The 12740-nt window shown below is 27.7% G+C and overlaps 2 protein-coding genes across 2 annotated transcripts in view; both read right to left on the reverse strand.

Moving 5' to 3' along the window:
• Positions 1 to 12740, reverse strand: part of LOC125815297 (protein LEAD-SENSITIVE 1-like) — a 162696-nt gene that overhangs the window by 74138 nt on the left and 75818 nt on the right. The gene's annotated exons all lie outside the window — the stretch shown is intronic.
• On the reverse strand, positions 1068 to 2857 carry LOC125815282 (AAA-ATPase At2g46620-like). The gene has a single exon (XM_049494723.1). The coding sequence runs from the start codon at positions 2716 to 2718 to the stop codon at positions 1243 to 1245; it is 1476 nt and encodes a 491-aa protein (XP_049350680.1). The 5' UTR covers positions 2719 to 2857; the 3' UTR covers positions 1068 to 1242.

Genomic DNA, 12740 nt, shown 5'->3' on the forward strand with positions numbered 1-12740 from the left:
CGTCCCGTAGATCCATGGGACTTACGCCTTGCCCTGTACTACATAAAACGCCTCGCCTCAAGCCCCCACCTTTTAAAACACTGATCTCTCTCACCTTTTCTTAAGTGCTATCAAATTATTTTTAAGATGACTTGACTTTTACAATAGTGCGTATGCGTAAAGCTCTTCGAATTTTTTAGTACTAAATGAATGATGTTAGGTGACACTCTAAATCTACGTTGAAAGGTCATCTGAGTTTTATGATTTGTTTAAACGGGCCTGCAATAGATTATGTATTGGAGTAGACCAAGGACAGGCGTGTTACATTTGAAACAACAAAAGTTTCTCCCATTTTTTCTTTCTTTCCATTTTCTTGGTTTAGCATTCGATATGATGTGTTTGACCATGGAATTTTTTCACTTATTTATCGAGTTTGAACTTCGGACAAAGAAGTATTTTCACTTTTTTCACTCCAAATTACTCACTAAAAAAGTTAAAATCAATTCTAATTTATATTCATGGTCAAACACATGTATATTAGTAAATATCATTTGTAACTTTAAAAAAACACTAATTTTTTTTTCAATTTTTACAATAAGATATGGTTAAACACAAACTTGTCTTGGTAGGAGCATATGGAATATTTGTTTGAGATAAATCTCGAAAGAAAGTTATTATTCTTACTCTCAACGCTTTGTTGCATCTTTTAGACGTCGAATCCTAAACTGTGATATATTCTTTTGTCACTAAATCTATAGTGTTCAAACTTTAGGTAGGAGCATATTTTGGTTCTATTAATTTGGTACCTCTTTTCTACCAGCAAAATAATTCAAATCTTTAGTTACAACCACCTCTTAAAACTACTTACTAATTTATAAATTAGGAAGTGAGTAGTTTTCTACACTTCTTATACCTTTAAATGAGATCACGTCATTATTATTTATTATACTTGATAAAGGTTTACTTTAAAAAAGATTTAAATAAGTCTTTCACTATTTAATCTATTTTATTCTTTATTATATCTATCTAAAGGGAATCCCAATTCACATAATTTACCACAAGATTAGAATAATCCTATCCAAAAAGAGAACCGTACGCTTTAACCTTTTTTGTATTTATCTAAAAATTATTTACAATTTGAAAGCTAATGCGATCTAAACCACAAACTCTAAAATATAAGAAAATAATAAAATAAAAAGACACTTACCAGACAATTACTTTATAATTTTTTGAAAAATAAGGTGAAAATAATAGAAACATTTGTCACCGTTCGATCATCCCGGAGTCATGATCGAACGAACTAGGACTCTTACAACTTTTCAATCTCAACAGTCCGTACAACTTCCGCACCTCCTTCGCCCCCGGAACAGAGTCCTTCCAGTTTGCGCCACCTGTCTCCTCCGCATGCGGCGGCGGCTCCAGCCGTAGCGGCGACGATGCACTGTCACTCAACCGTTTTCCCTTCCCGCCTATCTTTCCCTCCGTTCCGTTTGATTGTAACGCCGTGATGACGGACTTTAGAGCTCTGCTTGGGGAGCTCCGGTTGACTATCATCAACTCTCCGATCGCCGCCGGGCTCATTGTTGCGCCGCTATGGAAAATCTCCTCTACTTGTGGAAACAGCTTGTGTTCCTTAACACCCAGATAATTGTTTGCTAAATATTTGAAGGAATTGAAATCACAGAATGGAAAGTGTATGTGTACATCGATTCTCCCTGGCCTAAGCATCGCTGGGTCAATTTGCTCTTTGCTGTTCATCGTGAAAACCATTATCTTCTCGTCGCCGCAGCAAGAATTTACAATTCCGTCCATGAAATTGAGCAACCCTGATAAGGTCGTCGTCGTTAATTTCTCGTTGATCAATCGATCGAGATCTTCGATAACAATTAGGGATCTACTTGAAGTTTGTAGCAAAAGGAGTTTGAGATCTGAATCATCGGAAACTCTGGATAAATCAATGTCGTAAACATCGTAGTTCAAGAAATTCGCCATGGCGCCGATGAAGCTAGATTTTCCGGTGCCGGAAGGACCATAAAGTAGGTAATTACGCTTCCAAGCACGGCCCATTTTGTGATAGTAGTTTTGGGATTTAATAAAGTTTTCAAGATCGGATTTTACCTTGTTCTTGAGATCTGCGTCCATGGCTATGGTGTCCAAAGTAGAATGATGTGTGAAGGGAACAGATCTCCACCGTCCGTTTACGGGATTTTCCGACGGCCCATTATTGATAAATAATTTCAATTCACTTCTTCGCTGTTCGATATCATCGGAGACGGTATGAATATGCTGAAGATACGGCCGGAGAGTCCTGCGTTTATCCTTCTTCTTAATCCTCAACAAGAAACTCCGATTACAAACTCCCCCATGATCGAATCTTTCAACTTTGTTCACCCAATCAACTCTTGCTCCAAGAAATTCATCTTGAATCACCTGATTGTCATCCAGAGATAGAATGATATCGGTAGATTTCTTACCGGAGAACAAATTAGTGAAATTTGAATCTTCGATGGATGGCAACGAATTGATATAAAGGAAGACCCTCCGGTAGAACTCATTGTCTTGGCCATTTTCATTGAGCTCTGCAACTTTAAGATACTGATGAACATGAATTCTGTCATCCACCCAATTCATCCATTTCCGTAAAACTAAAATCAAAGCTGTTCTGTACAAGATAAATCTAACAAGAAACAAAAAGCAAGGAACGAAGAAGAGAATCAAAAGTATATTTACAACCAACATGGTGCAATAAAGTTGGAATCTTTCGCCGGAAAATTAACAAAAAGAGTTCATATTGTAGTATATTTATCTGATGAAGAGGGGCGGAGTAATCGGTGAAGAAGTTTATCGAAGAAGAAAGTGAAAGTAAGAAGGTTTATATAGTTTTAAAAAAAATACACAGTGCTTGTTTTGGTGTCAGCCTAGCAACTTTTCAGCCATAAGCACAGTTGACACTATTTTTTCCTCTGGCCCATCAATTGAAAAAAAAAATAACTTTTTTTCTATACTTTTTTATATTTATTTTCTCTTTTTCCAAAATAATTTTAGGTAACCTCGGAATTTATATAAGTGGTATTGACACATTATAATAATTTGGCTCGTATCAAGAAGGGTTTGTGGTGAGTGCTAAGCAATTTATTCGGGAGCGATTTGAATTTTTGTGTAAATTTAAATTTAGTCAAATTTTAATGTGGATATCAAATATTGATTAATTTTTTTTATATAAAAATAAGGCTCGTAAGTGAATTAGCATTTGAAATTATACTTCATTCATTTTCCATTAGTTGTAATATTTTTTGTTTAAATAAATTTAAATCATTTTCAAAGTTAAATTAAATAAGATCAATTGATATTTTATATTTAAAATAAAAATATTCAAAAAATATATGATGAATACTAAGTAACAATTTTTCTCATGTTAATTTCATGGAAAAAATATTTTAAAATATTAATTAAAATCTATATAATTTCTCTAAAAAAAAAATGAAATATGACAATTAATATGAGACGGAAAAAGTAGGGGTGTGCGAAAATTGAACCGATCAATAAATCGAGTCAACAAAAGTTATTAGTTTATTGGGTTGATGGGTTTTTAATAAAAATAATTGGGTTATCGGTTCGGTTTCGATTTTTAGTATTAGGTTATTGGATAATCCGATAAGGCAATAACCCATTAAAACAATAGTAATTTCCTACTTTACCCTTCATAAACATAAAAATTTAATAATCTAACATGACTTGACACTATATCAATACTACACTACAATCTACATAATTAAATATTATCTTTCTTATTTCACTGTATCAAAGCATTTATAATTGATTTGTTTGTTCCATTCTATCGTACCAAATTATTAGAGAAGTGAGAAGTGATCATATATTTATTTTATGAGCATTTTCTTATTGAGTAAATTGAAAATCGAACCGCTAACAATCAAAAGTCGATAAAAAATATTCCATTGATTTGTTATTGATTTAGCATATTTAAAAACTGAAAATCAATACACTAAACTGATAACTAAATTGATAAAACCGATCGATGCACACCAAGAAAGTAACGATGCATACCTCTCTAGCAGAAAGTGTTACACTAGTTTTATGGTTTATTTTTAACTCAGTATAAGGGTCTGAAAAATAACCCAACTTTGGTCGGATATCGTATTTTAAACATATATATTTGCCCACGTGGACATAAAAAATAATGCAAAATTATAAATAGTAATGTGTCCATGTGGGCACATATATACCTTTAAAATACACTATTAAATAGTTCATGAGGTAAAAAATACGGTATTAAATAGTCTAGGGAGGTAATAGGTCCTTATGAAAGTTTAGTATCGCAACAGCAAATCCAACCAAAATTGAGATATTTTTCAGACCCTTATTCCTTTAACTCAAACAAGTTGTGATTATTAAAGATATATTGACACATATATAATATACTTCTTTTTTGAAGTAGTGTTGGATGACATTTCTTGTGAGAAAATTTATTTATATGTGGTACTTGAAGTTTGATGGGATAGTAGAACCCCACGTCTAAATATAAGTGATACACCGTGCATTTGTGACCATTCTCTTCTTCCTTCTTTCCATAAAACGATAATTATGAGTATGACTTGGACAACCTTTTCCACCCACTTTAATTTTTAGGCATTCTATAATGAATAAAAATGCATATATTTTTTATACCATAGTCATGACTCATGTGTTTATTGGGCACGAAGACGAAGACAATGGTTTTTTAGTTGGCTTTTCTTGTGGAATTAGTATATGAATGGGTAGGTTCTTCTATACAATATGTTTATTGTAGTTTTCTTCCACAGTACGACTCTACTCGCAATTAAATGAATTACCCTATTTTCTTAGACTTATAACTACTTGGCATGACAAGTTATATTCCTTTTTAGTTGCTAAGCATGAACGGTTCAAGTTTATAAAATGGCATGCTATGCTTTTAAGGCATGTTGTTAATTATATTTTCATATTGGTAGATTCAAGAATAAGCTAACTAATATTGCAAAAAACAATTTATTTATTTTTATCTAGGAGTACATAAGTAGATCAATTTACATAAGAAAAAATAGAATAAAGACAGTGCAAAGGTATGTACTAAAAATTATTGTTTATATCAATTTAGAAAATACATGCTTAATATCTTCACATATACTCTTATCACTTAGAATATTCATACCATAATATACAACTTAATCATAATAAATTAGCATAGTTTGATGTGAACTTCGAGAGTGAACACATATTTTTCGTATAAAAATGTTGTTACCTTCCTGCTACAAGAAAAAACCCATATTTCTTTAACTTAGATGCTACTATTAATTATTATGTTACATTAAAATTTAAACATATAATCGGATCCAGAGAATTAAAAATAATCATGGAATTCTGAATTTGTTACATTAAATGTTTGAATTCAGCACTCACTTTTTCTTCTTCGCATTATATCATATTCAAACTTTGACAAACATATTTCATCATTCTTAGCTTCTTTTTTCTCAATTCAACAATTTTCGACCGGTTGAATGTATTCACCCCTAATTTAGACACAGTTGTCAACCTAATTCAGTCTTTTTCACATTTTATTTTTCTTGTAGTCACCGTAATTGTTATTCCTTCTGTTTGAATATATGTGATTACTGTTTTCGTTTCAGATCATGTTTGATCATAGTTTTTTAATAAAAAATTGAAAACAATGTTTGCTCGTGAAATTTGGTCCTTTTTTTAAAGAAAAAAAAAGTTCCAAAATTTGGTCTAGATTTTTGGATGAAATTTCACTTACACTCACAAAATTTAAAAAATTTAAAGTAAAATACATGTCTAATCACAACATTAAATTTCAAAACTAATTATATTTTTAACAAACTTCAAAAACTTTTTTTTTCTTCTCCAAGTTTTAATTAAATCTATTGACAAGTACTTAGTCTGTTCAGAAAAGAATATCATTTTCTTTTATATAATTAGAAGTAATTTAACTTTGAATTTTCGTGTTTACCTTTAATGAAATGATTTATAACTACATAAATCTCCAAGACTTGTTTTAGGCTACAAATTTTAAGTATATTTTTTTATTAAAAAAAAGCAAATTAAAAATGATATCACATAAATTGAAACGAACAGAATAAGAGCTGTTTGGGTTGGCTTAAAAAGTACCCTTTAAGTAAAAAAAATAAAAAATATGGGAAAACATACTTTTGATTTTTAACCTTTTCTAAAGTCCTTTTTAATCCTGTCAAACACTTTCAAAAGTTTAAAAATTACTTTAAAATAGGTTTAAATCAACTTTTAAGTCAATCCATTCTCATACAATGAATTTGTGTGGTCAAACTTGTTGACCCAAGTCTAACACTCTCTCCGTCCAACAATAGTTGTGAACTATACTACTCAGTATTTTAGAATGTCAAACAATACTTGTTCACTTTATGAAATCAGTGGATAATTTTACACTTAGTTTCAAATTTACCCTTATCATTAATTATAGTCATTTCTATATTAGATTTTTCAAGACATTGTATTTAGTATTATATTCAAAGGGTGATATAATAAAATCTATTTATAGTCTTTTAAGAAGCCTGCAAAATCAATAGTACACAAATATTGTTGAACATCGACATAACATTGACACTCTAAACGCAATCTTCCAAGTGGCAAATTAACTCAATTAGCTTTTAATAATGATGAGTGACAAGCTGATCCATTTGCAAATTGAAAATGATCCCCGTCCTTTATATGTCTGACTCAGGATTATCTTTTGAAATACAAACTCTTCAAAGATTAAACGGCTAAGTAACCCCTGATTTAGTCCAAAATCCAATTTCTCATCAAAATTAATTAGCATTAATCCCTTACAGAAAACGACAAGCTGGATTAGCTAAGCCCCCTTGGCCCTAATTTCATACTTTTCTGGCCCAGCCGAAAGGTACCTTTAATTTGTCTGCAAAAAAGTCTTTTATTTTTTTCCATTTGCCAAATTTTCTTGTACTTTTTTTTTTAATATTCTATGTTTTCTCTTTAGTTAAAAAAAGAAAGAAATTAAAACAATTCTTTTTTGTTTTGTTTTATAGTTAACACTGATAAGAGGGGAAATTAAAACAGTACAAAATCAACATTCCATATGATGAACTTTTTGTCTTTTTCCTTACTTGTAACCCAAACAAAATACGAAATCGACATGAATAGTCGTTGATCAGAATAATATTCAATAAATATACATTTTATCAATGTATGATATATAAAAATATATTTATTTTTAATGTAAAATAATATATATTTGACTAACGAATGTAATTATTTTTAATCAGTAAAATATGTAACTTGTACTAAGAAAATTTACAAAAGCCATGTAGGTTTAAGTAAAGGGTAACACTTAGCCTATTTTCTTAGATGAAGTATTCATTTTCATTAATAATGTGGGGATTATAAAAAAAAGTCAAGCATGTTAGGTTTCTAATTATCTTAGTACATGATTTAATAATGTCTTCAATTGGGTCATTAATTACCTTGTTTAATCCTAGCAACTTGTATATATATGCACAAATCAAGTGCATAAATGGGAAAAGTACAACTTGAACTATTTCAAGATCCTTATTGTCCAAAGATATGAACATAATTGTAGATTCTAAATTTGGTTCTCTTTTTTAAAAAATGAAAAGATTGGTGAATATTAATCTTATCTTCTTCTTTTTCTCCTTTTAAATCCTTATTTCATCAGTGAAATGCAAGTTTGTATTTTATTCAATAGTGCAATTTTTAACGGTGAAGAATTCATTATTTGAACTTTATGAGTTGTGTCCGAAATTTTCTCATAACTTTTTTTCTTTACTATTTCAAATATATTATTTATACTAATTTAGTGATTTTTAATACCCTCAACTAATTAAAATTCACGCCCTCACTTGCTTTCCTCAGTTGACTCTTCTAACAAAATACATCTAAAGAGTTTTCGAATACTAGTCATGCTTTTAATTTTTTTAGTCTAAAATTAAAGGACTGGTACATGGTCATGAGTTTCTTAATCAGAAAGAGATCACAATTGATGAAGACATAAAACTACTACTACTTAGTTGCTAATTTTGTACCTATAACCTATGACTCTATGACCAATTCCTTTCACAAAATACATTAATATGTATATTCCCCCCCCCCCCCTACCCCCTACCTGCAAGGTAGTTGCAACTTGCAAATCCATCTTCAGTATATATGTACATAGTAATTTTATTACCCATTTTTGGGCGGTTCTGATAGTGTTTTTGCTATTCACATCGAATTTAAAACGAGTAATTAAGGATGGAGAGATCTTGATCATTAGTACATCACGATCATATTGGTTCCTATTTACTATTCCTTAGACGTAACTTTAGTTCGTAGTACCATTTTGGACCTAAGGGAATAAAAAAGGTTGTGTGCTTAGTAACTTTCTGTGGTCCAAAATTCTTTGGCCCTTTTCATTTGCCACAGTAGTTGTGTGCTTGAAGTACTTTTAAATGTAAAATAGTCAATGATTATTTTGTTTTATTATTACTGGTTTAATTTGCATGTAATCAAAAGAGAAATAATAAACAAACACAACAATCCAAATATTGTTTCTAAAGTAAGAAATTGAAGAACAAATAATGGCAAGGGACTATAATTATTAATTAATTACATATTACTGACGATAAATATAAAAAAGTATTGGGAAATGAATTGAATTCGTTCCACTTGAGTTGAGGGTCTTTCGAAAACAATTTGTCTACATCTACGAGATAGTATCAAGGTTTGCGTACATCCACCCTGAGAAACCTCACTGGTCGAATTTTACTTAGATATGACATTGTTGTATTAGGAAGTGAATTTTGATTTGTATGGCAGAAAGTTGTAGTAGGTTATTTTGAGGTACATAAAAAATATTGATAATACTATAAATTTTTGAAGGCAATGTATGTGGTCCAATCCAACAACATATTCAGTCAGTTAGGGTATCTCATCATTATAAAATTAATGGCCCCTTCAAACAGCGGCGATTTTGCTAGTTGCCTGGCCATAGCGAGAATTATTATACAACTAAGCATATTCTCCACGACATTTAATATTATTATTATTCGAAAGAAACGTCAAGTAACTTCATGATATTTTGATCATTATGTTTACGCCACGATTTTCTAATTTATTGTCTTTAATTTGTTATCTCCGTTCTTTTAATTTTAATTAATAATGCATTTTGTTGTCTTTTGGCATAAAACAGTATACGTGATTACGCATACCTAACGTGTAAGCTATATTAATAATTCTATAACAAGGAACTACCACATATTATACTACTAGATATGGGACCCCGTGCCAGCATGGGGCCCAATATATGTTACTGTTTCTGTTTTAATTTATGTGGTACATATGAAATTTGAAGTTAATCAATTTTTTAGTATGTTTTTATATATTTTAAGTTGCTAATTATTTGTATTTAGAGTATGTTTTACGTAAATATATTAGAAATCACAATAATTAACAAGTTAATATAAAAAAAAACTTATAAAAAATTGATTGACTTTTGAAATTTCATTTGTATCACATAAATCAGGACCGAGTAATATATATGAAAATTACATAAAACGTACTATAACTCACAATAATTAGCAACTTAAAATATCTATATATCTATATTTCTCCCAATTTATGCGGTATAGATGAAATTTTGAAAGTTAACAAAAACTTTTTATATGTTTTGAAATATCTTAAGCTATTAATTATTATGATTTATAATACTTTTTACATAAAAAAATTATTTATATAAAGTATAAAAGAAAAAATTTAGAAAAAGGAAACATAAATGTCAGCAGGAGTCCAATCTATGTTAATTTCTATGTTTTAATTATTGTAATACCGATTGAATTTGGAGAGCCAACTAAAAATTTTTAAAGGATTTTTTTTATAAATTTTAAGTTGTTAATTATTATAATTTATAATATTTTTATTAATTTTAAACCAATATATGTTTTTCTCTGTCTCAATTACATGAGACATATGGAATTCGGAGAGTCAACTAAAATTTTAAAATATGTTAAGTTGTTAATTATTATACCTTATAGTACTATTACGTGATTTTCAAATAAAATATGTATTTTTTTAATTTCAATTTATATGTCATTGATATAATTACATGTATTAAGTAATAAAGAATTAATGTGTAAATTATGTGACACCTATGAATTTTGGAGTGTAAATCAAATTACTTATATGATTTTTTTTAAAAAGCGGTTAATTCTTACAATTTATAATACTTTTTATATATTTTTTAAATGATATATATATATATATATATATATATATATCTCTTTATGATATTGATATTAGTATTATAATAAATTAAATTTTATTATTTTAAATTTATGATCTCAATTGTCAGCCTATGTCACATTATAAAATGTTCCAAAGTAGATATCAGATTTACAAAAATGTCGATGCCAGCTAAAGTAATAAAATAACATCTAAGGGCATGAACCTATATATGTATATATAAAGCTGAATATTGACAATTTGATGTGGCATCTCTTTGTGACCAGTATTTGTATTCATTTTTTTTTTTCCTTTTTTTGACATTTTATCTTTGTTTTGTATTTTTTATTTGTATTTAAAAAAAAAGTATTTATGTCATACCCGATTAATTATGCCCTTTATAACATCCATTACACTAATAGAGATTTAAGTAAATGAAAATGGAAGATGAAAAGATAAAAACTATTCATTTTTTATAACTGTTTATAATTATTTAGCCTATAAAAAAAAAAAATAGTTGAGCATTTGTAACAAATAAGATGTCCATCAAATTTCTAGGTCATGTGACTTTTTTAACAAAAGAGAAAGATAGAATATCTCATGATTCTTGTGAAGACATTGATGTAAAGAAAGAGATTATGTAACAAAAAATTCTTTTCAAAATAAAAGACTTTTTGAAAAAATGTTTATTCCTCCTACAAGGAGAGAAAATTCATTGTGGTTGAGAAATTTATAAGAAGCCTGATTAGTGTTTCAAAGGGTAAGAAAAATTATTTGGAGAAAAAATCATTCTATTTATGGAATTCGTATCAAATTAGAAGGAGAACAAGCAAAAATTTATTTTGTGATTTGAAAAGAGAGAAAATTAGATATTATTTCTTTCAACCTCATTATTCTTCTAATTTCTTTCTTCTTTTATTTTGTCTTGATTCTTTGTATCTTTAATTAAAGTTTTTTTTCTTATTTATCTTTAATTAAAGTTTATATATATTTTCTTAAAAAAGAATTTAAAAAGATGATCATATTTAGTTCCTTTCCTCATCAATACTATTAATCTCATAATTAGTGTTATTTATCTTATTTTCTTAATTACTTTTTTTTCTTTCATTTAATTATTTATTTGAAGAAATTAGTTATTATAACTTTATAAGAATTACACATGAATTTTTACATAATTGATTTGTTATTTTTAAATTTTTTGGATCATTCTTCATCTTAAAGTTTCTATCTATATGTAATAATAAAGCAAAAATAGAAAATGTGGGGTGACACCTTCTTAGCAATAGATACTTATTTATTCTGATCAATGTTTCTGACATTTTTTGTTATTTTTTCCTTAAAATAATTGTTGCCTCGATTTTTAGTTTTAGTTTTATTTTTTTAGCATTTTCTAATTTTAAAAGACTGAAAAATTTATATTGAAAATTTACAAAATATAAAAAATGATTTATTTAACTGCTATCATCATCAATATTATTATTAATTTGTTTTACTTCTTGTCTTAATCTTCATTTCATCATTAATGTAATTTATATCATTTTCTTATATATATATATATATATATATATATATATATTTGTGACATTTCTTAGAAGTTAGGATTACTATTTATTTAATTTTAAAAATTTTTGAATTCTTTTGTCATACTAAGTACAACATGTTTTATTATAATTACATTTAATATATTAATCAATATGTTGTACGAATGAAAAGAAAATTATCATTTCACAAAAACAAAGGTTAAAATATATTTTATTATGATTAAGGAAAGATAAAATTATTATTCCAATATCCATAACCATATATAATACATTAAAAATTAATTGAAAAGCTGTAAATGGAAAAGGAATCACCATTTAAGGAATCATTATTTTTAAATTTTTGGATCATTTCTTCTTGTAAAAGTTTCTATCCATACGTAACAATAAAGTTAAAATAGAAAATGTAGTGACACCATTCTTACTAATAGATAGTTATTTATTTTTATTATTTTTTTTGACAATTTTGGTTATATTTTTCTTTAAAATAATTATTGCCTCGATTTTTTTTTTGACATTTATTTTTAATTTTAAAAGATTGGAAATTTTATGTTAAAAATTTTAATAATAGAAAAAATGATTTATTTAACTTTTATCATCATCAATACTACTAATTTTTTTGACGTTTTTTCTTAATCTTCATCTCATCATTAATGTTATTTATATAATTTTGTTTAATCACTTATTTTTTCTTTTTTAACTCTTTTATATATATAAAGTTGGATATGTAAATGATGATGTGACATTTCTTAGAAGTTAAGATTACTATTTATCTAATTTCTCCAATTTTTGAGTTCTTTTGTCATACTAATACAATATGTTTTATAATAATTACATTCAATATAGTAAACAACATGTTCTAGGAATTAAAACAAAATTATCATTTCAGAAAAATAAATGTTAAATTATAATTTTATTATGATTAAGGAAAAATAAAGATATTATTTCAATATCCCATAACCA

Source organism: Solanum verrucosum, unplaced genomic scaffold (assembly GCF_900185275.1).
Source record: "Solanum verrucosum unplaced genomic scaffold, falcon-dt-bn FXZP01000261.1, whole genome shotgun sequence".
Classification (NCBI taxonomy): domain Eukaryota; kingdom Viridiplantae; phylum Streptophyta; class Magnoliopsida; order Solanales; family Solanaceae; genus Solanum; species Solanum verrucosum.

Excerpts from the sequence above, each read along its gene's own strand:
- LOC125815282 (XM_049494723.1), bottom strand. The coding sequence starts at position 2,718 with ATGTTGGTTGTAAATATACTTTTGATTCTCTTCTTCGTTCCTTGCTTT.